Consider the following 26,675-nt stretch of genomic DNA (forward strand, 5'->3'; position numbering starts at 1 on the left):
GGGGAGAAAATCTTTTCAAAACTCAGATCTGATAAAATACTCAAAAATATATACAGAACACTTAAAATTCAACAATAAGAAAACAAAGAATCCAACTTTAAAATGGGTAAAGATACAGACACTTCACCCAGGAAGATATACAAAACGCAATTAATCATATGAAAAGGTACTCAACACTCTGGGTTATTAGAGAATGAGATACCATTACATCCTATTAGAATGGCTAAAATTCTAAAACTGACAACACCAAAAGCTGACGAGGATACAGAGCAACAGGAACTCTCCTTCACTGCTAGTAAAAATGAAAAATGAGAAATGAAATAGCCACTTTGGAAGTAGTCAGTGTGGCAGCTTCTTACAAAGCTAACACTGCCTTACTGTATGATCCAAAAACTGCGCTCCAAGGTGTTTGCCCAAAAGAGTTGAAAACTTAACGTCTACATGAAAAATGAAGACAGAGACTTTTCATAATTTTTTAAAATTGGAAGCAACTAACAAGTCCTTCAATAGGTAAATGAATAAACAAACACTGAATTATCCATATAATGGAACATTATTCAATAATTAAAAAGAGAACTATCAAGTCAAAAAAACAGAGAAGAACCTGAAATACATCATGGTAAGTGAAAGAAACCAGTCTGAAAAGCCCATGTCATGTGTAATTTCACTTAAATTACAATTTGGAAAGCAAAACTATAGAAAGAGCAGAAAGATGAGTGGTTGCCAGGGATCTGGAGGAATGAATAGGTGAAAATACAGAAGGTTTTTTTATGGTAATTCAACCATTCTGTAGGATAATGTAATGATGGATCTATGATATGGATTTTTAAAAATTCATCAAAACTGTACAAAACAAACAGCAAACAGTTACAAGAACTACGGACTTTAGTTAATAAGGTACTGACTACGTTACTGTAACAAATGTACCATACTAATGCAAGATAGTAATAGGAGAAATTGTGTGTGTATGTTTGTAGGAGGTAGTATGTGGGAATTTGCTATATTATCTGCTCAATTTTCTGTAAATCTACGAATTTTAAAAGATTATCAATCCAATAAAAAATGTGTAAAGGACCTGAATAGACATTTGTCCAACAAAGATACATGAATAGCTAACAGATACTCAGCCTCACTAATTATTAGGGAAATGCAAATCAAAACCACAAGATATCATCTCATGCCTGTCAGAATGATTAGCATCAGAAAGACAAGAGACAACAAATGTTGGTGAGTATGTGGAGCCCTTGTGCACTGTAGGTGGGAATGCAAATTAATTCAACCACTTTGTGAAACAGTATGGAGTTTCCTCAAAAAATTAAAAATAGAACTACAATCTGATTTAGCAACCCCACTTCTTGAAATATGGCCAAAGGCAATGAGAAAACTATGTTAAGAGATATATGACGCGACACCCCCCACCTACCCCCACCACGTCATAGCAGCATTACTTACAGTAGCCAAGACACAGCAACAACCTAAGTGCCTAACAGTAAGTGAATGAAGGAGTTGTGGTACATGTATATAATGGAATAACATTCAGCCACTAAAAAACCAAGAAGTCCAGCCCATTTACGGGCATTACAGATGGACTCTGAGGGCATTATGCTAACTGAACTGAGACGGACAAAGGCAAATACTTTATGATCTCACAAGTGGATATAAAAAAAATTTATACCCCCTACCATCCCAAACTCATAGAACGAGAGATTATATTGTGGTTACTAGAGATGGGAGGTTGGGAGAGGGAGAAGTGGATGAACGTAGTCAAAAGGTACAAACTCCCAGTTTTAAGCACTGGGGATGTAAGGTACAACATGATGACCATAGTTAACACAGCTAATATGTTACATATGAAAGTTGTTAAGAGAGTAAATCCTGAGTTCACATCACAGGAAAAATATTTTTATTCCTTTCCTTTTTCTGTATATGAAGTGATAAATGTGCTTCCCTGGTGGCTCAGACGGTAAAGCGTCTGCCTGCAGTGCGGGAGACCCAGGTTCGATTCCTGGGTCGGGAAGATCCCCTGGAGAAGGAAATGGCAATCCACTCCAGCACTCCTGCCTGGAAAATCCCATGGACAGAGGAGCCTGATAGGCTACAGTCTAAGGGGTCGCAGAGTCGGACACGACTGAGTGACTTCACTTCCTCAAATTCATTCTAGTAATCATTTCAAATCTGATGCTAGGAAAGACTGACGGAAGAAGGGGACAACAGAGGATGAGATGGTTGTATGGCATCACCGACTCTATGGACATGAGCTTGGGCAAACGCCAGGAGATGGTGAAGGACAGGGAAACCTGGCATGCTGCAGTCCATGGGGTCTCAAAGTGTCAAACATGACTTAGAAAGTGAACAACAACAAATCATTTCAAAAGATGTGTAGGGAAAATCATTATACTGTACACCTTTAACTTATACAGTGCTGTATGTCAGTTACATCTCAACAAAGCTGGGGAAGAAAAAAAAGCATGTATTCTGGAATCTGTCTGCCTGGTTCAAATTTTGGATCCCCTACTTACAAGGTCTTTGAAGCATGCTCTTAAAACATTTTTCATGGCTAAGTAGCATTTCATTGTGTATGTGTCTACCACATCTTTTTTATCCATTCACCTGTTTATGGACACTTAGGTTGCTTTCGTATCTTGGCAGTTGTAATACCGCTACAAACGATAGGGTACATGTATCTTTTTGAAATAGTGTTGCTTTTCTCAGATATACACCCGGAAGTGGAATTGTTCAAACAGTAGTTCTATTTTTAGTTTTGTGAGAAACCTCCATACTGTTCTCCACAATGGCTGCACCAAGGTACATCCCCACTCACAATGTACAAAGGTTCCTTTTCCTCAATATCCTCAGCAATGTTTTTTTTTTTTTTTTAAATTTTAAATGACAGCCATTCTGACCTGTGCAAGGTGATATCCCATTGTGGTTTTGATTCACATTTCCCTGATGATTAGTTATGTTGAGCATCTTTTCACATGCCTGTTGGTCATCTGCACATCCTCCTTGGAAAAATGTCTATTCAGTCCTGCCCATTTTTAAATCAGGTTTTTTTTTTACGTTGAGTTACATGACCTGTTTATATATGTTGGATATTAATTCCTTATCAGTCTTATCATTTGCAAACATTTTTTCCCGTTCAGTAGGTTGTCTTTTCATTTTGACAATGGTTTCCTTTGCTGTGTAAAAGCTTTTACATTCAATTAGGTCCCATTTGTTTTTATTTCTTTTAGGAGATACATCCAAGAAAATATGTTGCAATTCATGTCAAAGAGTGTTCTGTTTTCCTCTAGGAGTTTTATACTATCCAGTCTTACATTTAATCCATTCTTAGTTTTGTTTATGGTGTTAAAGAATGTTACAATTTCTTTTACAGGCAGCTGTCCAATTTTCCAAGCACCACTTACTGAAGAGACTGTTTTTTCTCCATTCTTTCCTTTGTTGCCAATTAACTGACCATAAGCAAGTGGGTTTATTTCTGGGCTATCTTGCTCCCCATTGATCTATGGCTGTTTTGTGCCAGTATCACACTGTTTTGATTACTCTAGCTTTGTAGTATAGTCTGAAGCCAGGGAGCATGATTCCTATAATCTTCTGAAGATTGATTTGGCTATTTGGGGTTTTTTGTATTTCCACACAAATTTTAAAAGTATTTGTTCTAGTCCTGTGAAAAACACCTGTGGTATTTTTCATAAGCGGACATAAGAAAAGGCACACAAGCCCAAGGGGCATGCTCCTTATACTCAAGACTTCTCTTTCACCTCTCTGTCCTAGACTGTCAAATGATTATCCTGCTTTCCCAAATACCTGTCATTACTCATTATTTAATATTTTCTAAGTTTTAGGGCTCTTCACCCTTTCCTGGATTAGTACTTACCCAGATACTATTCTACCGTTTCAGAACTAGTGCCCACACTCACAGCTTTATCCAAAGTAAGAGGCTCAGCACAAGTACAGGCTTCCTCAGAGAAGACATGAAGATCTTTAAAGACAGCTAGTCTGAATGTAGGTTGCCCTCGTGGCCTGACCTTGCTCACTGCCCCCAGTATCTTTCTAACCACCTCCACCTGGAATCTAGCTTCACCCGGAATATGTTCTCCACAAATCTGATATAACCACTTCTGTACTTCTGGCATGGCTTTTCTGGTATTTAATTGTGTGATATCACTTCTGTTCAATCTGATTTCTTAACAGATATCCAGTCTAAAAAAATGGACTTTTAAAATAAGAAATGATGTTCCTAGAATATCTTTTTCACTGAAAAGTTTTATTGTACAAACCAAACAATGTTCATTTGGGATATTTTTCAACTCTTTCCAATCAAAACATATTTGCCCTATGAAGGCAAACAGTCAGTTATCATCATTTTTGTTTAATGAGGAGAACAGCAAAAAATATTTCACTGGATGTTAGATCAGCATCTGTCTCACTCTTGCTGAAAACGTAGTAGAATAAACAATCCACATATACTAAACACGTGTAATTTTTCTTCTTTTCTAAGTAAAGACTTGACAATGATCAGCTTCACTGAACTGAGGAGTCAGTTTCAAGTGTACTAATGTGTACAGCAGTGTACACACACAGACTGGTACCTTCCCAGGACTTCAGATGTGGGCTGCAGACACAAACAGCAGAATTCAATTTCCTTTGAGTGGGTTCATCTCCCTGCCTGACAGCTAACAAAGGGTGCTATCCCACCAATCCTTTCTCCTGTACTCTTTCAGCCAAGAAACAGGTGACATTCTACTTACCTGTGTTTGTGGGATCAATGCACTGAGAAGGCTAAGTAAACCTTCATTTCAAAACATGCAAAGGAGTCCTGATTCAAAGAGGCATTTAATTGAGTTCAAAACAGGATATAACTTCAGAATACTTATGAAACAGTATCTCAAGTTCCTTCATATTCTAAAATTCCAAGATACTGTAAAATATTACATTAAATGAAAGGAATAATCGGAATTCAAAATAAAGAATTTACTGCAATGTAAACAAAGTCATTCCCTTAAGAGGAAAAATTTGGATCTTGAATTTAATAAGTTTTTAAACTCCATAGTGAATGAAAGAATTTTAACACTGGGTTAAGGTACCCAAAGTAAATCCATTATAACAGTAAGTAAAATGGAAGTAGTATTTTCTACATATGTCACACAACTGACCAATACGTAGAATTAGCCAAAATGAGGAACAGTTTGAGTATCCTGGGTCATCAAAGACTATATGCCACCAAAATGCTTTCAACCTGGTCAAAATACCACAATGTGTTGTGATTAAGTTCTCCAGAATACTAACACAGGTTACTAAGGAGAACTATTACCAAAGGGGACAGGAAAGAATATCATCAGGTTTATCTCACATCCACACCACACTGCAGTCATTCCACTCCTAACTCCTAAGCAAACACTTTTTGTCTTAAAATGACATAATGACATTGTTGGTGAATAACTGAGGTCAATTCTTGACTTGGATTCACACAGCAGGTCTCTCAATTTTACTGTACATGTCAATAATTTTATTCTTATATTATTAATTCTGTATACAATTTTGAGTCCTACAAGATCCATGTCTCAAAAATGTCAAGATGTGTATGCTTTTATTTTCACCATTCATTCATGATTTATTTGGCAAAATATTAAACTTCATACCTAGTCATATGCTAGGTACTACAGTAGGCAGTAAAATTAAGAGGGAAAAAAAAAGTCCCTTCTCTCAATGAGCCTTATAACTTGTGAAGCAACAGAGGGCAAACAATTACAACTAAAGTGGTTGATGCCACAATGAGGGTGTACACATGACAAGAGGGCTTGAGGTAAACACTGTCAGGAACTCTGCTTAAAGGGGTTAGGAAAAGGGGTTAGGAAAAGGCTCTTAAAGGTGGTCCTGGAGATGAGCCTTGGAGAATAAACTGTACTTTAACAATGGGACAAGAGAAGTAAAGGGCTATGTACAGACCTGGATGAGAAAATAAGGGATGAATCATAGAACTAAAAGGACTTATCATTGTGGCTGACAGTGTGAAGAGTTAGAGGAATTGGTGTGGGGGGAGGTTGCGTGTGCTGTGTATTGAGACTGTGGTGTGGGACTGTATGGTGAATGAGATGCAGCATCTGTTCCCAAAGAACTTACAGTTTAGAGGAGGAACAGACCGTCAACAGTTCATTTCAGTGACAGGCTGATGTCACGGTGGAAGAATACACAGCAGACTGTTGACTAGACAGGCACAAAGGAGAGCCTTAAACATCACACAGCTAAGTTAGAATTTTATCCTAGAGGCAACAGTAAGTCTTGGAAACATTCTAAATGGGTACCAATCACAAAAGTGGCAACGTGGATGACGGACGGACTGGAAGGTACAAAGACTAAAGCAGAGCCACCAAGGAAGCCCAATAGTAGGCAAAAAGGCATGCAAATAATGCAATATACATTTGATGAAAATTATATATACACTGAAAATGACAATAGAAGACTATATAAAAACCTGAGGAAACTAAAATATAAATAGAAAAGGCAGGAAAAAACTGTGTAGCACAATTTAGTATAGAATAGTATATATAAAATATATATGCCAATAGACTCAACAAGAAAAAAGGAAGTAGCTAAAATAATTTTCTATTATTTTTATTCCATTTATTACAGCAATAGAATAAAATGAAATGGAGAAAAAACAACACAAGATTAGTATTTATTGTTATCTATTGGGTCTGACCCAGATGGGTTACATCCAATTTCTGGTTCTTGGTTGCCAAGAATGGGTTTTACAAATGGTCCTACTGTCCAGCTATACTGTTATTAAAATACAAAAAAAGGAGGAGTGGGGACATGTTGGCTTAAAATTTCTATTATGAACAGCTATCTCATTCCTGATACAAAGACAAGGAAAATTCAACAAGCTAAGGGATTCAAAGTCAAAGACACAGAGAAAACAAATCACACAAATAATTTTTGCAAGTGTGTTTCTCTTGAATGCTTAGGGGAAGAGTCTCTGAAAAATGGTTCTGACACCTAAAGGCTTTTAAGCCATTTAAAAACAACTGAACCAGTCAACAAACATGCCATTTTATTGAGCATTTATAAGCCATGCACTTGACTCTAAAGATACAAAGGGAAAATAAAACATAGTCCCTGCCATCAAGGGGCTCACAATCTAAAAGGAAAAAAAGAATGGTTACAAATAATCACAATAAAGTCTGGTGAGTCCTCTGACAGAGGTACATACAAGCTACTGAGATGAAGCAAAGGAGAGGTAGAATGAGAAATCAGGCTTAAGTGGCAAAAAGGCGTTCGAAGATCTTAAGCTATAGAAAAGGAAAGAAGACTTACAGCACATGCAAGGAAATGTGAAATGTGAAACAAGGCAAACGTGGATAATTTTATTCCCTACAGTATAAAGTGGGAGGGAAAGAGCAACTGGAAATGAGGTTAAAGAGAGAAGCAGGTAACAAATTACAAAAGGCCTTGCATTCAAATCAGAGACTTTGGCTATTATTGCATTCTCAATTACAAGATGCACCATTACTTTATGAACTGCAAAAAGAAAAAGAAAAAGCTTTATATTTAAATTTATATAATATTCGTACATAAAGCTTTATATCAAAGGGCAAGAACTTCAGCATAAGATAAATAAAACAGCCATGCAGAAAGGAACAACATGAGACTATATTTCTCAAATTGCCCTTAGGTGGAAGGAGGGGGGAAGAAAATTTCTCCCTGAGAACTGAATTCCAAGCAGGTCCACAGCCTACTTGTGTGGTCTAAAAACAAACAAGTAAAACTAAAGCTACCAGTGTGGTCCAAAAGCAAACAAATAAAACAAAACAAGCAAAGACTTTAAGGTGGTCTCAGGTTGGTCCCCAGATGCCTGGCAGAAATTCTCTTTAGACAAACCATACTTTAATCGAGAAGAAAAGCAATTTAAGATGCAATCTCATTTCAAATATGACAAATGTACATCTTGAGAACTGATGAAAAATAATAGATTTTACAGTCAGTATTAAATCTGGAGATGCTTTTAATTGCCCTGACAACTTTTTAAAAATACCTATTACCAGGCTGCAAATCAGAGATTCTCATACAGGTAGCCTTGAAGCAGAGCCCTCAACACTATTTTAACAAATGACTCAAAGTTTGTTTTTCCAAATACAACCAGACAAGATACTAAGACAGTAGCATCTGTCTGCAAAATTAGCTGAAAACTGCTACTATAAAATAAAGAACACAGTACAATTTTAAGCCCAGGTCATAATCTGATCAGACAGACACTTCAGGAAGACCATTCTGGTGCCAGTGGACTTTGTGGAGAAGATAGATTAGAAGAGGGTATGGATGACAGAACAGTTAGGAGATTAGTGAAACAGTTTTAAGATCAGAGATGGTGATCATTTAAAAAATAACAATGGGGAGAAAAATAAGAGAATCAAGGAGGAAGAATTAGAATTCCATAAAAATTACAAGAAGGTAGAGGTGTAGGATCTAATTCTAAAAAAATTTCAGATTTGCCCCTAATCAGCATTATAGCCACTACACCTTGAAAAAAGCCTTATTTGCGTAGTAATCCATTATACTTTATACCTGTCTAGTAAATGTAAAACAACAGTATAATATGCAAAAAAATATATAAAAAGGTAATATATTATACCTTCTAGCTGTATAAGTGTAAGTTCTGCAGAAAATCCTATACAACATAACCATCAACTGTTCAAATGCAACTCACAATCAAAGTGATCTTGAAGTTCAGATGTAAGCACAGAGGAATTTTATTCTTTCATGTTTCACATTTCTATAAATCAGTGGGTATGAATTTAAAAATTAAAATTTCTTTGTGTAAAAAGAGAGAAAGGATTTTTCACTGTTTGATAAATTTAAATTACAAACAGAAAACAATGAATTAACAAACTTACGCTGAATATGAATGAACTGTTTTGGCTGTTTAAACTCTCCTTTGTACAGGCGATTGTAATAGTTGACGTTGCTCTCTGCCTCAGGAACTGGAATGACCATGCTCTCTTTTTTTTCTCTAAACACTTGCTGTGCTGAAATAGCTCGCTGTAAGTGGTGTTCCTAGAAAATGTAAAGCAAGCAATGTGAGTTGTTTTAATAATGTCAATTCAATACAAAATTCTATTTAAAATTTACTTTGTTTAACAATTGCAAAGTACTTTAAGAATCAATTAAAAAATAGCAGTTCCTTTGCTACAGACCTCCAGAAAACATTGCCATTATTCTCCCTTAATATTTGTATACATACTGGTATCACTTTAAATGACTAGGATTTTAATAAACAGAATTTTAAAAAGATTAAGTATTCATAAAGTAGAATTTAACATCTCAATTACAAGAAAACTGATCCCTTGTTTGCTAAATCAATTGAGGTGCGTATCACCAATACCATATAACACAAATAAAAGCAAATAACAGGAAAAAATTTATATCAGATTCTAAGTATCTTCTGCAATTTATACACCTCAAACTTCAAAAGTACAAAATTCTCAATAACTCAGAGACAAGAGAAAATTATAATCAACAGACTTATACTAGTATCATGGCAAGAAGCATTTTTTAACAAAGATGAAAAAATAGTTCTTTAATATACATCCAGATTCTACTAACTTCTCATTACCTCACCACTTAACAGATACATTCTCTCTAACCCACTATGAACAATTTCCAACAAAGCACCTTTACTGTTTGGAAGGTAAACTAGGCCATGTCATTCCCCACAGGATCCCCTTCATATTTAAATGTTACAATCACTCAATGACTTACAAGACTTTCTATCTGTCTGACCTTATCTCATACTTCTCTCCTCCTAAACTTTATTCTAGCCACACTGCCTCCTCTCTTTAAGGTTCCTAAATATCTAAATGGATTCCTTCTGAAATCCCTTCAAGTCTCATCTGGCTACGTTCCATCAGGAGCCATCCTTTCAACATTTTTCAGAGCACCTGGTAGATACCAGATACTATTCCTATCACTGAGAATTATGAGTGAATGAGACAGAGACAGACTTCGCCATTAAAGAACTTAGCTGGTGGAAGATAGATTATCTAAGTATGTAATCATGTCAGAGCTTGATAAGCATGTCTCTTCACAATTAGTCAAACCACTCATTCTGGGAGAACAGATAAAGATGTCCAGTTCAGTTCAGTCGCTCAGTCATGTCCGACTCTTTGCCACCCCATGAATCGCAGCACACCAGGCCTCCCTGTCCATCACCAACTCTCAAGAGTTCACTCAGACTCACGTCCATCGAGTCCGTGATGCCATCCAACCATCTCATCCTCTGTCGTCCCCTTCTCCTCCTGCCCCCAATCCCTCCCAGCATCAGAGTCTTTTCCAATGAGTCAGTTCTTCGCATCAGATGACCAAAGTAGTGGAGTTTCGGCTTCAACATCAGTCCTTCCAAAGAATACCCAGGACTGATCTCCTTCAGAATGGACTGGTTGGATCTCCTTGCAGTCCAAGGGACTCTCAAGAGTCTTCTCCAACACCACAGTTGAAAAGCATCAATTCTTCGGTGCTCAGCTTTCTTCACAGTCCAACTCTCACATCCATATATGACCACTGGAAAAACGATAGCCTTGACTAGACGGACCTTAGTCGACAAAGTAATGTCTCTGCTTTTGAATATGCTGTCTAGGTTGGTCATAACTTTCCTTCCAAGGAGTAGGCGTCTTTTAATATCATGGCTGCAATCACCATCTGCAGTGATTTTGGACCCCAAAAAAATAAAGTCTGACACTGTTTCCACATCTATTTCCCATGAAGTGATGGGACCAGATGCCATGATATTAGTTTTCTGAATGTTGAGCTTTAGGCTAACTTTTTCGCTCTCTTCTTTCACTTTCATCAGGAGGCTTTTTAGTTCTTCTTCACTTTCTGCCATAAGGGTGGTGTCATCTGCATATCTGAGGTTACTGACATTTCTCCAGTCAATCTTGATTCTAGCTTGTGCTTCTTCCAGCCCAGCATTTCTCATGGAGTACTCTGCATGTAAGTTAAATAAGCAGGGTGACAATATACAGCCTTGACGTACTCCTTTTCCTAGTTGGAACCAGTCTGTTGTTCCATGTCCAGTTCTAACTGTTGCTTCCTGACCTGCACATAGGTTTCTCAAGAGGCAGGTCAGGTGCTCTGGTATTCCCATCTCTTTCAGAACTTTCCAGTTTATTGTGATCCACACAGTCAAAGGCTTTGGCATAGTCAATAAAGCAGAAATAGATGTTTTTCTGGAACTCTCTTGCTTTTTCCATGATCCAGCGGATGTTGGCAATTTGATCTCTGGTTCCTCTGCCTTTTCTAAAACCAGCTTGAACATCTGGAATTTCACGGTTCACGTACTGCTGAAGATGTCCAAAGGAAGTAAAATATAAACTAAGGGTTTTAGGATCAGTAGCAATTTAGCAAGGCAAAAGAGGAAAAGAAGAAACAATCCAGGCACAGCAAACAGAATATCCAAAATGGACTAGATCCCAGAGACGTTCAAAAAAAGGCAACCAGTTGAACAAAGGGACAGGACAGTGGGTGCTGGCTTAGATTTGAGAGTTGACAGTGGGTGCTGGCTTAGATTTGAGAGTTTGTTCACCTTCAGAAAATGTTTTTCTTCATAGGACAGAATCCCAAGCTGAAGAACCAAGTATACTTTTCATACAAATATTACTATCAATCTAGTTATTTGGAGTAAAAACTTTTGAGTTGACTAAGAACTTTTGAGGGGATCAAACAGACAAACAGCATCAAGAAACTAGGAAGCCAGGCCTTGAATGAGGCCAGCAATTTGTAGCATTAATTAAGCCTGTATTTTCCTATTGAAAGTGAAAGTTGCTCAGTTGTGTCCAACTCTTTGTGACCCCATGAACTATAGCCCACCAGGCTCCTCTTGGCTGGGATTCTCCAGGCAAGAAGACTGGAATAGGTAGCCATTCCCTTCTCCAGAGGATCTTTCCAACCCAGGGATCAAACCTGGGTCTCTCACATTGCAGGCAGATTCTTCACTGTCTGAGCCACCTGGGAAGCTCTCTTTTCCTATTACCTTGATGATATTTCACCTCTTCTGGTTAAAGAAAGTGATATAGTATGCAATGTCACCCTGCACTGATATATTTTATAGTTCTCAAAGTACACCCACAATCACATACCTATTAGCTCCTTACAATCTTGGGACACAAGGGTAGATATTATTTTCCATTTTTATAAATGGCACTCAAGAAACAAGTGACTTACTCTTAGCAAATAGTAATGATACATAAGAGAGAGAAATTTCAGGACTCTGATTCCAATGTTTCTTGACTATTCCATCCTTACTAGAAAAGTCTGATAAAGATTATAAAACAGGTTCTTATAATGCTAATAAATCTACAGACACAGGTAACAAAAAAAATGCACACATTTTTTATTTGAAGAGATTCTTTTGATGTATATTTGACTTTGTCCTAAATACATTTTTAGGTATTATCTAATTTTTGAAATACATCTTCAATAGATTAAGATTTAACATTAATTTTACAAATGGAAAAATTAAAAACAAATCATGGATGACTCCCTTCTTAATGCAGCAGACAGATGACAGATGCAGCCAGAAATTTAAGGAGCTAGACCATGACATACTCCCCCATTTACAGACTAAATTTAGCTCTACGAATAAATTTTCAGCTACCATTTCCTTCCCCATATTATCAGTCTATCTGTAAAAAAAAAATCAGAAAAAACAATGACAAGGCTTCTTGAGGACTGTGTTTCACATAATAGTTTTAATCAGTGGCAAACACACACCAAAGCCTCAAAGTAGGTATCAGAGTGTGGATTTGTCATTGTGTTGGCGGGGAAGAGGTTGACAGGAGTAATGCTGTTCTTGTTACATGCTGCATTATACATTGGTGATGTTACCGAATTTTTAAAAACAACTAAAAACCAAGTACCACTTAATTTCCTTTATGAAAGCATGCCTTTGACCTACCAACTCCACAAATGGAATTCATCAAAAGGCAACCAACGAATGGGCAACACTGGCTAAATGAAAATGCTCATCATGGCACTGTTTCTAACACCAAAAGTCTAAATAGCAACAAATACATAATTAGTATATAAACTGTTATGTTATATCCATAAACTAGAACTCTTAGATAACAGTAGAAAACAAAATAACACAGACCTCTAGTGACCTGAAAAAAGGCCTGGAAGAATACAGATTAGAACATTCCACAAAATGCTATTCCTTCTGGGTGCCCTTTTGCAGTTTCAGAATTTTCTATACATTAATATTCTACAAATCTATTTTTACTTTCATAAACTAAGGGGGAAAAAAGATATAAAAAGGTTTAACATCTTAAATGAAGGAACTCTCCACCAAAAACACAAAATCACTTCTCATGGTACTTTGACATTCTGAAATATCCTTTGATGCCTATCATATTACATACCTAAACATTTTTTGTGTTTTCCTAGAAATATTTTATTGTTGAGTCACTAAGTCGTGTCCTACTCTTTGAGATCCCATGAATTGCAACACACCAGACTCCTGTTTCCTACACTGTCTCCCAGGGTTTGCCCATATTCAGGTCCACTGAGTCAATGATCCTATCTAACATCTTATCCACTGCTGCCCCCTTCTCCTTGTGCCTTCAGTCTTTCCCAGCATCAGGGTCTTTTTCCAATAAGTCAGCTCTTCATATCAGGTGGCCAAAGTATTGAACCTTCAGCATCAGTCCTTCCAATGAATATTCAGGGCTGATTTCTTTTAGGATCGACTGGTTGGATCTTCTTACAGTTCAAGGAATTCTTAAGAATCTTCTCCAGCACAACATGAAAGCATCAATTATTAACAAAAATATAAAGTATATAATTTCTCTACACTTTATACTCTTCCTAGTAACACATGAGATTATATGGTAAGCCATTGAACACAAACTAAAAGATGCTATATAATTAATGATTTCGAGTCATGTATAAGTACCAAGCACAATTCCACAAGGTACAAGGTAGAAATATTTTTTCTTCTGGAGATGAGTAAACTAAGACTCTGTGATTTCTATGACAGAAATTAGCAGAACTGAAATTTGAATCATTGTTTGTATGTCTCTTTTCCATCTTGCCAAGCTCATATCCTAATATGCAGGCTAGGTTTCAGAATCCATCAAATCAGGCTGCATGCAAAGTTAAACATTCATTGATATTTTAAAAATTTGCATCCAAAATTTCCAACTAAAGATAGCTGATTGAATAACTACAATTATCTACTCAACCTTACTGTAATTATAAACTTACTAGTAAAGGATTAAAAAACTAAAGCCACAATGACAAACTGAATTACAGATGAACCATCAGCACAAAACAGAGTGTAACAAGATTCTTGGAGATCAAAATCAAAAGAGCAAGTTTCAAATACTTACAGAGAAGAGGAAAAAAAAAAAAAAAAAACTGAGCCCATCTCACTTGTCCTGCAGAAAACAAAATTATGGGGATTGTGAAACACTAGCTAGAAAGAGCCAGAATGAGAAAAACTATTCTTTGACTACTCCTCAAAAGCAGATCATTCCACACAGCTTACACTGACAGAAGAGGGCCCTACTAAACTAAGAATGTTGTGACCTACCCCAAATATACAAAAACTAAGATTGGAGGAGGACGCAAACGACTCAGGAAAAAAAAAGGAAAGAGTTGACTGAATGCAAAAAGAAAGAAAAAGACAATTACCTCAGAGATGAAAACTAAAATTATGAGAAGCCTAGTGTAAAATATACTCAAAGACTTAAGTGTGCTTTATATAGGATGTCAAATAACCAAGTGAATAGAAATACAGTGAAGAAAGAAGTAAAATGAGCAAGAAAGATGACAGAATATAAAAACAGGCAAAGAAGAAACGACACTCATATAACTGGAGTCCTTGAAGAAAAAGCAAAACAAAAAAGAGAAAATGCAACAGAACTATTATTTAAGATAAAATATATGAACCTACTTATCAAAAAAAGCCCAAGAGGGAGCAAGACGGAACACAAGAACCAGCATCACCAGACGACCTGATACTGCTTCGGGCAAGCAGGAGAAAACATTCAGCTCACAGCTCTTCTTTGGGAGGGAACAGAAGAGTGGAACGTGGGTCTAAATTTCAGTTTTGGGGGGAGGTGCCCCAGGGACTATCTTCTGTCTCACGTAACTCAGAAGGCTAACTGAGCCAGCATTCTTTGGATGCCTAGGTGCTGTGGAGAACGAAAAAGAACTTAGGCTTGTTGCCAACATCAGAAAACTCACAGCAACACTGACAAACACCAGAGGGAGCAAAACATTACAACAAGCTCCTAATATATAATCCAGGGAACCCCTCTAACTGGGAAATTATGTGAACGTGCACAGGGAAGATGCATCTCCAGAAAAGGTTTGCGGGCTTCCAGACTCCCTACCTGGCTTGACTGCTAAAGCTCTTACCCTGTATGAAGCCAGTTCATAAAGACTAGGAGTTACGGTTACTTCTTCAAACACACAAATTATAACAACAGAAAAAAACAAGGTGCATGAAAACATGACGCAGGGGGTAACTGGACAATCAAAAAAAAAATCTCCAGAAACTGATCCTAAAGAGATAAGAGACTGGTGAATTATCTGACAATAAAAGTTTAAAATAATCATATTAATAAAGTTCAATGCACTGAAAGAACACAGACGAGCAAAATCAGGAAAAGCAACGTATTAACAAAATGCAAATATCAAGAAAGAGATGGAAAACATTAAAAAAAAAACCCCTACAGAAAACATTAAAAAAAAAACAAAACCCAAATGGAAAATCTGGACCTGAAGATTAGAATAAATGAGCTGGGGGGGAAAAAAAACCTAGTAACAGCAGACTTGAATAAGCAGAAGAGTTAGTGGAGTCAAAGACAAAGAAAGGAATGAATAAAACCTAAGAAACTGATGACACCACCAACAGATCAAGAAACACATATGGAAGCCCTAAAAGGAGGAAAAAGGAGCAGAAAGTTTATCAGTTCAGTTCAGTCGCTCAGTCGTGTCCGACTCTTTGCCACCCCATGAATCGCAGCACACCAGGCCTCCCTGTCCATCACCAACTCCCGGAGTTCACTCAGACTCACGTCCATTGAGTCAGTGATGCCATCCAGCCATCTCATCCTCTGTCGTCCCCTTCTCCTCCTGCCCCCAATCCCTCCCAGCATCAGAGTCTTTTCCAATGAGTCAACTCTTCGCATGAGGTGGCCAGAGTACTGGAGCTTCAGCTTCAGCATCATTCCCTCCAAAGAAATCCCGGGGCTGATCTCCTTCAGAATGGACTGGTTGGATCTCCTTGCAGTCCAAGGGACTCTCAAGAGTCTTCTCCAACACCACAGTTGAAAAGCATCAATTCTTCGGTGCTCAGCTTTCTTCACAGTCCAACTCTCACATCCATACATGACCACTGGAAAAACCATAGCCTTGACTAGACGGACCTTTGTTGGCAAAGTAACGTCTCTGCTTTTCAATATGTTATCTAGGTTGATCATAACTTTTCTTCCAAGGAGTATGTGTCTTTTAATTTCATGGCTGCAATCACCATCTGCAGTGATTTGGGAGCCCCCCAAAATAAAGTCTGACACTGTTTCCACTGTTCCCCCATCTATTTCCCATGAAGCGATGGGACCAGATGCCATGATCTTCGTTTTCTGAATGTTCAGCTTTAAGCCAACTTTTTCACTCTCCTCTTTCACTTTCATGAAGAAGCTTTTTAGTTCCTCTTCACTTTCTGCCATAAGGGTGGTGTCATCTGCATATCTTCATGACCAAAATAATCATGATAGGTGTGATCACTCACCTAGAACCAGGCATCCTGGAATGTGAAGTCAAGTGGGCCTTAGAAAGTATCACTACAAACAAAGCTAGTGGAGGTGATGGAATTCCAGTTGAGCTGTTTCAAATCCTGAAAGATGATGCTGTGAAAGTGCTGCACTCAATATGCCAGCAAATTTGGAAAACTCAGCAGTGACCACAGGACTGGAAAAGGTCAGTTTTCGTTCCAATCCCAAAGAAAGGCAATGCCAAAGAATGCTTAAACTACCAAACAATTGCACTCATCTCACATGCTAGTAAAGTAATGCTCAAAATTCTCCAAGCCAGGGTTCAGCAATACATGAACCATGCACTTCCAGATGTTCAAGCTGGAGCTAGAAAAGGCAGAGGAACCAGAGATCAAATTGCCAACATCCGCTGGATCATGGAAAAAGCAAGAGAGTTCCAGAAAAACATCTATTTCTGCTTTATTGACTATGCCAAACCCTTTGACTGTGTGGATCACAATAAACTGGAAAATTCTGAAAGAGATGGGAATACCAGACCACCTGACCTGCCTCTTGAGAAATCTTTATGGAGGTCAGGAAGCAACAGTTAGAACTGGACATGGAACAACAGACTGGTTCCAACTAGGAAAAGGAGTACGTCAAGGCTGTATATTGTCACCCTGCTTATTTAACTTATATGCAGAGTACATCATGAGAAACGCTGGGCTGGAAGAAGCACAAGCTGGAATCAAGATTGCCAGGAGAAATATCAATAACCTCAGATATGCAGATGACACCACCCTTATGGCAGAAAGTTTATAGGAAGAAACCAATGGTCCCAAACTTACCAAATCCAAAAGGAAGGACATCCAAATTCAAAATGCTCAAAGGAAGACAACTACGATGAACTAAAAAAAGCGTACACTAAGACATATAACCGAAGGGTCAAAAGTTAAAGACAGAGAGAGTCCAGAAAGCAGCAAGAGAAAAAAGTAAAAAAGTAAATCATCAGGTACATCCACAAGATGATCCGCAGTTACTCATCAAAAACATTACAGGCCTTGGACTTCCCTAGTGGTAGAGCAGTTAAGAATCTGCCTGCCAACGCAGGGAACACAGGTTCCATCCCTGGCCTGGGAAGACTCCCCATGCTGTGGGGCGACTAAGTCCCTGGCCACAACTAGTGCATCCACACACATCACAACTGCTGAAGCCCGCACACGCTTGAGCCTGTGTGAAGAAACTACTGAGACTACCCACCACAACTCCTGAAGCCTGGTGCTCTAGAGCAAGAGAAGCCACCTAAACAGTAGTCTGCACACTGCAACTAGGTTGTAGCCCCCACTCACCACCACCAGAGAAAGCCTGAGCACAGCAACAAAGACTCAGTGCACCCAAAACTAACCGATTTTTTAAAATTTAGGAGAAACATTATAAGCCAGAAAGTAGTGGAATGATACATTCAAAGCACTGAAACAAACAAAAAACCTGCCGGCCACAATACTATATCTGGAAAAACTGCCCTTCAAAACTCAAAGAAATAAAGACCTAACAAGATAAACAAAGGCTGAAAGAGTAAATCACCAGTGAATCTGTCTTTTATAGGAACTGCTAGAGAGAGTCCTTCAAGTTGAAGCAAAAACACTAATTAGACAGTACATAGAACCACTGAAAACTAGAAAATTCTCCAGTAAAGGTAAATATATAAACAAATATAGAATCTTCTAATACTGTAATGGTGATGCATTAAGTCACTTTTAATTCTGGTATAGAATTTAAAAGATAAAAAACATAAAAACAATTAGATATAAAACTATCTCAATGGACACACCATATCAAGTACTTTTTACAACCACTATCTTTTCCAATTAAACTAGAAATCAACAGCAAAAGAAAACTTAGAAAATTTTAATATGTAGAAATCGAACAACATATTTTTTAACAATCAATGGGTCAAAAGGAAAAAATGACAAAGGAATTTAGAAAATAGACAAATGAAAACACAATATAACAAAAACTTAGGGATGCAGCAAAAGCAATATTAAGAAAGAAGGTTTTAGCAATAAATTCCTACCTACATTAATAAAGAATAGATCTGGAGTCAACAACCCAACTTTACATCTCAAGGAACTAGGACTAGAACAAACAAAACCCAAATTAGCTGAAGGAAGGAAATAATAAATTAGACTGGAGTAGAAATAAATGAAAATGAGAACAGAGAAATGTTTTTAAAAACACCAACAAAACTAAAAGTTCTTTGAAGAGATCAACAAAATTGACAAACCTTTACTTAGCTACATGATGGAGAAGGAAATGACAACCCACTCCAGTACTCTTGCCTGGAAAATCCCACGGATGGAAAAGCCTGGTAGGCTATAGTTCATGGGGTCGCAAAGAGTCAGACAGGACCGAGCGACTTCATTTTCACTTTAGCTACATGAACTAAGAAAAACTCAAATACCAAAAATCAGAAACTCAGAGAAGACACATTAAAACTGATGCCCCTGGGGGAGGGGAGAGGGTGATATGAGACTACTATTAACAATTATATAAGAAATTAACTAATCTAGAAGGAACATAAATTTCTAAAAATATACAATCTACAAAGGCTAAATCATGAAAAAATTAAAAACATGAACTACAGAAATGATACTGAATCTACTGAATCATTAAACAAACAACTCTCACCAATGAAAAGCTCATCACCAGATGGCTTCACTACTAGAGAATTCTACTAACATTTAAAGACTTCAATCCTTCTCAAAATCTAAAAATAACTGAAGAGAGGAGAAAACTTTCAAACTCACGAGTCCAGTATTACCCTGAAACCAAAATCAGACAGATACTACTTGGCCGGGGATATGCAAATGGGTAAAGGTCGTCAATAGGTACACAAATTCCAGTTCCAAGTTCAGTAAGTCCTGAGAGTGTAGTGTACAGCACAGTGGCTGCAGTTAATAGCGCAGTACTATACATATTAACGCAGTACTACACATATGAACGCTGCTGGGAGAGCACATCTTAAAGTCCTCCTCACAAGGGAAAAAAAATCAGTAGCGATGTGAGGTGACAGATGGTAACTAAACCTATTGCGGTAATCATTTTACTACATGCACATAGATCAAATCATTACGCTGTACACTTTAATACAACGTTATGTGTCAACTTTATCTCAATGAAACCGGAAAGGGGAAGGCAGAGGGACACTACAAGTAAAACACAAAAACCAAAAAACCCTACAGACCAATATTGCTGATGAATAACAACGCAGAAGTCCTCAACAATACTAGTAAACCAAATTCAATGACACATGAAGATGATTACACATCATGACCAAGTGGGATTTATTTCTGGAATGCAAGAATGCTCAATGTATAATAACTGGTCAATGTAATACACATAAGAGAATGAAGGACAAAAATCACATGATTATTTCAATTGACACATTGAAAAAAATCCAAACTCTTTCATGATACTAACAGTCAAGAAACTAGGAACAGAAAGAAATCGTCTCAAGCCCACAGCTAACAATATTCTCAATGGTGAAAAACTGAAAGCTGTTCCCTTAAATCAGGAACAAAACAAGCAGGCCTGCTTTTGCCAGTTCTTTCTCAACACAGTACTGAAAGTCTTAGGAAGAACAATTATCAAGAAAAAGAAATACCAAATCGGAAAGGAAGAAGTAAAAATATCTTTGCTCACAGATGATATGATCTTCTATGTGTTGTTCAGTCACTCAGTCGCATTCGACTCTTTGTGATCCCCATGGACTGCAGCATGCCAGGCTTCCCTGTCCTTCACCATCTCCCTGAGTTTGCTCAAACTCATGTCCACTGAGTCAGCGCTGCCATCTAACCATCTCAACCTCTGTTGCCCTCTTCTCCTTCTGCCCTCAGTCTTTCCCAGCATAACGGTCTTTTCCAATTAGTTGGCTCTTCACATCAGGCCGCCAGAGAACTGGAGCTTCAGCTTCAACACCCATCCATCCAATGAACCTTCAGGGCTGATTTCCTTTAGTATTGACTGGTTTGATCTCCTTGCAGCGTTATTTACAACAACCAAGTGGTAGAAGCAACCCAAGTGTTTATTGACAGATGAATGCATAAACAAAATGTGGTACATACATACGATGGAATATTAGTCAGTCTTAAAAAGCAGGACAATTCTGACACATGCTACAACATGCGTGAATCTTGAGGATATTATAAGTGAAATAAGCTAGTTACAAAAGCACAAATACTACACTGCTTATATGAGGTCTAAATAAAGTAGTCCAATTCTTAGAAAGAGTGGTTGTTGTCAGGGGCTGGGGGAGGAGAAAAAGGAAGCTACTGTTCAATGGGTATAGAGTTTCAGTTTTCCAAGAAAAGTGCTGGATATGTTACATAACACTATGCATGCAGCTAACACTACTCTACATCTAAATATGATTAAGATATTACACTTTAAAACACTCACCAATACCTGGCAAAAGTAATACAGAACAACAGACTCTGGCATATATTTGAATAAAACTATTGAAAAACAATGAAAAAGCCTCAAAGCAAACAATAATAATTAACAATAACATATAACTTAAATGGCCAAAAGAATCAGATGAATATCAGACTTTAACAATTATAAAGCAAAGAATCAATAAGGCAGCATTTCCAGAAACCTCAATGAACATAAAGTATGAATCACAGATTTTACATCCAGCTAAGTTATCTTTCAAGTATCAAAGCTATACAAAGTACTCGGGGACTTTAACAGAGGACTTTTGAGAAATCTACTAGAATAGCACTGTTCAGAATATAATGGGAACTACATATGTGAGCCACACATTTAAATCTTCCAGTAGTTACAGTAAAAAAGAGTAGAAACAGGATGAAATTAATTTTAATCTTATTTAAGTCAATATAAATATCCAAAAATTATCATTTCAACACAGAATTAATATAAAAAGGTACAGAGATATTTGTACCTGTACATAAAAATGTACAGGTACATTTTTTTCTTTCCTACCAAGCCTATAAAACCTGTATGTAACACATCTGTTTTATATGTATAGAACATCTCAGTTCAGCCATATTTCAAATGCTCAACAGCCACAAATGACTAGTATAGGCCACCTTCATCTTGGCTTCCATCTAACCAAGATATCAATGGAAAACTTCAGCAAAATTATATACATACACACACACACACACTTATATTCATGTATCTCAAAGACGGGAAAAAGGGTAGAAGATTAATGTACAAACATTTGCACACTAAAGTGGAAAAAATGCAACTAAAAATGGGAGAAGGAAAAAAAGATTGGAGCAAAATTTTAACAACTAGCCAATATAACATAATACAAAAAATTAAATGTTATGAAGAATTGTAATCAAACATATTCAGCCATATCAATAAATATGAATGGACTTATAACATCTATGAAAACAAAAAGATTTTCAATTTGTCTCATAACTCTAAACTCAATTATATGCTTATACAAGAAATATCCTACCCATCATCACCCCAAAAGGTGGTCAGAAAGAATAAAAAGAATGTATATAAAGTTTATAGGTGATAGAAGACAGTAAGAAAGACAAACCCATCCCAGTATCAGACAAGTAGAATTCAAGCCAAAGGGTATTAAGCATGACCCAAAATCCACAATTCATAACAAAGATTTTGATTCCTTTACACATATATGAATATCAATGTATCAATAATAATTTATGCTCAAATAATCATTTTATGAAGCAAAAGCTACAAATAGGGAAGGACTGATAAAGATACACTAATAATAACTTTAAAAGACCACTCAGCACAAGGCAAATCAAGTGGTCAAAAAGCAAGCAAGGACCTAAGCAACCAAATAAGGTAAATCTTATTTGTCAAACTTTACATCCAATGCCTCTTAATCTGAAGTCTTCATGGAAATTTCACAAAATTGATCATATATTAGCTAAGAATTACAAAGAATAGATTATTATGGATGGAGTAAAAGGGATAAGAAGAGAGAGACATTTCTCTGAGGATATAATCTTTAACAGTTCTGAATTTTAGAATCCTGTTAATGTTTCACATACTCTAAAACTAATCAAAATTAATGATGATGCAAAGAGAACCCAAATTAGAACTCAAAAAGAAACAACATATAAACCTCATTTATTAGAAATGAATATTCATGTCTACAATAAAAGGGACTGGGAAAGAATGGAATTTAAGTTCCTTTCAAAAATAATGATTTAAAGCTCACTGGTAAAATTTAGACTATATATACTTCAAAGGATTGTTGTAATGATTACATAAGTTAGTAAGGTGTTCAGAATAGTCCACGGCACACTGTCAAGGCTAAAAGTTTCTGATTTTTATTACAATATATCACTAGGGTGCAATACTCAAAATAGTGAAATTCTAAGAACAAAATTTAAAAAATCAAAATTTTGACAATTCAAAATCTTTTCTCAACATCCAAGAAAAAGATGTCCTCAATCTGATAAAGAGCAGGCAGTACAGTGGAAAACCTACAGATAGCATCATACTTAATGGTCAAAGACTGAATCCTTTTCCTCTAAGATCAAAAACAAGTCCCCAAAAGTCTATTTTCCGAGTCTCTAGTCAGTGCAGTGAGGAAAGAAAAAGAAATGGCATGCATATTGGGAGAAAAAAAAAAAAAGTAAAACTTTGTACATGACATGGTCATGGAGAGAGAGAATCTGACAGTATCTCAACAGAGCTATGTTTTAACTAAAAAATGAATCATGGACTTCAAGTCAATATTTGTAACTCAATTGTATTTCTATTATCCTAGCAACTGAAAATGAAAATAAAAAGCTATTACCATTTAAAAGAGCATTAAACCACTAAATATTTAGGGACAGTAAATATGCCCATGCAAAACTTGCTTGTCAACATAAAGAGAAAGTTGCAGTATGTTCATGAACTGGAAGGTTCAATACTGTTCAAAAAATTTACTAGTGTAAATTTCCCTCAAAACTGATTCACATAGATATAATAATAGTCAACAAAAATTCCAATCAAAATCCCAACAGGCTTTTTTAACAGAAATGGACAAGCTGATTCTAAAATTCACATGGAAAGGCAAAAGAATTGCAAAAAATAATCTTGGAAAAAATCTGAAGATCTGATTACAAGTTACATTGCAAAATATACAGCTAAATTATTCAAAATCGCATGTTATCAGCCTAAGAATGAACATATAAAGCAATGGAAAAGAAAGAAGTCTAAACACAGACCCCCCCCACACACATACACGTAATCAATTTTTAGACAAAGATGACCAATTAATGGGGGAACTAAATGGGAATAAGGAAAGTCTTGTCAACAAACTGTCTGGATGTCAGTTTGGGAAAAAATAACCCATACTGCTATCTCAACTTATACACAAAAATTTATTCAAAGATAGGTCACAGACCAAAACACAAAGTCTGACTTGTAAAATACCTACAAGAAAACCTTAGTATGTAACAAAACCTTAGTAGCCCTGGGTTTGGCAAAGATTTCTTAGGACATAAAACAGAAGAAATTATATATGAAAGAACTGATAAACTGGACTTCCTCAAAATTAAAAAATTGTGCTATTCAAAATACATTCTTAAGAAAATGAAAAGACAAGCCAGACTGGAGGAAAAATTATTCACAGTAAGTATGTGAGAGGCCTTGTATGCAGAATATATAAAGAACTCTTATAACTCAATAATAAGAAAAAACTCTATTGTTTTGTGGGAGTTTTTTGTGACGCATATGTGATCTTAGTTTCCCAACCAGGAGAACCCATGGCCCCTGCATTAGGAGCACGGAGTCTTAACCACTTGATCGCCAAGGAAGTCCTGAAAACAATCCTACTTTTAAAGAAAATGAGCCAATAATTTAAAGAGATATTTCAAAAAATAAGACGCAGGAATGACCAATAAGCACTTGAAAAGATGTTCAACATCCATGTACCAGGAAAATGCAAAATAAAATCACAGTTTTGACTACATACTCACAAAATGACTAAAATTAAGAAACTGGTAATATCAACTGCTGGTGGGAGCATCAAATGATATCACCACTTTGTAAACTGTTGGGGAGTTTCTTATAAAAATACACTTAGCACGAGATCCAGCAATCTTACTTCTAAGTGTACACCTGAAAAGTGGAGATGCATGCCCCTGATGAGAGTCAATTCCTAGGCAGGTTGATAAGAAGTCTGGGGTCCCCAAAAAGGAAAAAAGGTTCTGGGGCTCTCGAAGAGGAGATACGGGTCTGGAATTCTCAAGGAGGAGCAAAGGACAAACATCTTTTTTTTTTTTCCTCTACATTCCTTAGTCTTAATCACAAAAATGTTTTTTTCTTTAAGCCTGGAACTAATGATTACACAACAAACAACTCAGTTTAAACTCAGTATTAAGGATTATGTATGTGGCTTCCCTTGTAGCTCAGTTGGTAAAGAATCTGCCTGCAATGGGTCGGGAAGATCCCCTGGAGAAAGAAATGGCAACACACTCCAGAATTCTTGCCTGGAGAATCCCATGGACAGAGGAGCCTGGCAGGCTACAGTCCATGGGGTCGCAAGAGCTGGACACAACTTAAGAGACTAAACCACCACCAAGGATTATATAACAATAATGTATCCTGCTTGACTGCAGATGGTGACCGCAGCCACAAAATTAAAACACGCTTGCTCTTTGGAAGAAAACTTATGACCAACCTAGATGGCATAATAAAAAGCAGAGGTATTACTTTGCCAACAAAGGTCTGTCTAGTCAAAGTTATGGTTTTTCCAGCAGTCATGTATGGATGTGAGAGTTGAACTATAAACAATGCTGAGCACCAAGGAATTGATGCTTTTGAACTGTGGTGTTGGAGAAGACTCTTGAGAGTCCCTTGGACTGCAAGGAGATCCAACCAGTCCATCCTAAAGGAAATCAGTTCTGAATATTCACTGAGAGGACTGATGCTGAAGCTGAAACTCCAGTACTTTGGCCACCTGATGCAAAGAACTGACTCATTTCAAATGAACCGGATGCTGGGAAAGATTGGAAGGCCGGAGGAAAAGGGGACGACAGAGGATGAGATGGTTGGATGGCATCACTGACTGACTCGATGGACAAGAGTTCGAGCAAGCTCCGGAGGTTGGTGACGGACAGGGAAGCCTGGCATGCTGGAGTCCACCAGGTTGCAGAGTTGGACATGACTGAGAGACTGAACTGAACTGATCCTGCTTGAGGACAGTTTCTCCTTCCTGAAAACCTTCTGGCTAATCCTGTATCTTAAAATATAAATTACGGGAGTGGGTCTAGTAATATCTTTACAATCTTGAGACAGTCTTTCAATTTATTGTAATAACTAACTAAAAAAGTATATAGCTCCCTTGCTTAGACAAGTGAGGGGGGCACTCTCCGTCCCCCTTCTGATGTCTGTGTCAGAAGCTTTCTCTGTCCTTTTTCTTACTTTAATAAAACTCTGCTACACAAAAGCTCTTGAGTGATCAAGCCAGGTCCCTGGTCCCGAGGCTAAATCATCTTCTTCAGAGATCATGAATCCAACATCGTTCGCCATAAGCAATCATCTTGGGGGCTCGTCTGGGATCTTCAGAACAAGGTAAGAACACTCAGAGCTCTAGTCTCTCTGCTTTCTCAGCACACACATTTTCTGCTTTACTTTACTAACTCTATGGTGTGCTTGTGTGAATGAATGACACGCCTTGCAAGAAGCAAGTGATGAGCCCTGCTCTATGGTTTTGCGGTGCCTTGTAATGACTGAAGGCAGCCCCCAAAAGAGGAGCCTTGTTGGGGGTTTATACTGACCTGCCAATGCCAAGAGAACCAAGGTCCCTGCTAGCAGAGCAACCAGAGATGGGCAAGGCATGTGGACCGAACTTTCCTTTCTCAGTCCCCTTTTCCTGGTCCCTTTGACCATTTTGTAATTGCATGGGGAATTAGAACT

At 37.3% G+C, this 26,675-nt stretch overlaps 1 protein-coding gene across 1 annotated transcript in view; it reads right to left on the bottom strand.

Moving 5' to 3' along the window:
- The window catches only part of EPC2 (enhancer of polycomb homolog 2), a 129,532-nt gene that overhangs the window by 66,372 nt on the left and 36,485 nt on the right, over nucleotides 1-26,675 (bottom strand). The window contains exon 2 of the mRNA XM_068967755.1: nucleotides 8,895-9,054. Within this exon, the coding sequence (XP_068823856.1) occupies nucleotides 8,895-9,054 (160 nt within the window). The remainder of the gene's footprint in view (nucleotides 1-8,894; nucleotides 9,055-26,675) is intronic.

The sequence above is a fragment of the Capricornis sumatraensis genome, chromosome 3 (assembly GCF_032405125.1).
Source record: "Capricornis sumatraensis isolate serow.1 chromosome 3, serow.2, whole genome shotgun sequence".
Lineage (NCBI taxonomy): Eukaryota > Metazoa > Chordata > Mammalia > Artiodactyla > Bovidae > Capricornis > Capricornis sumatraensis.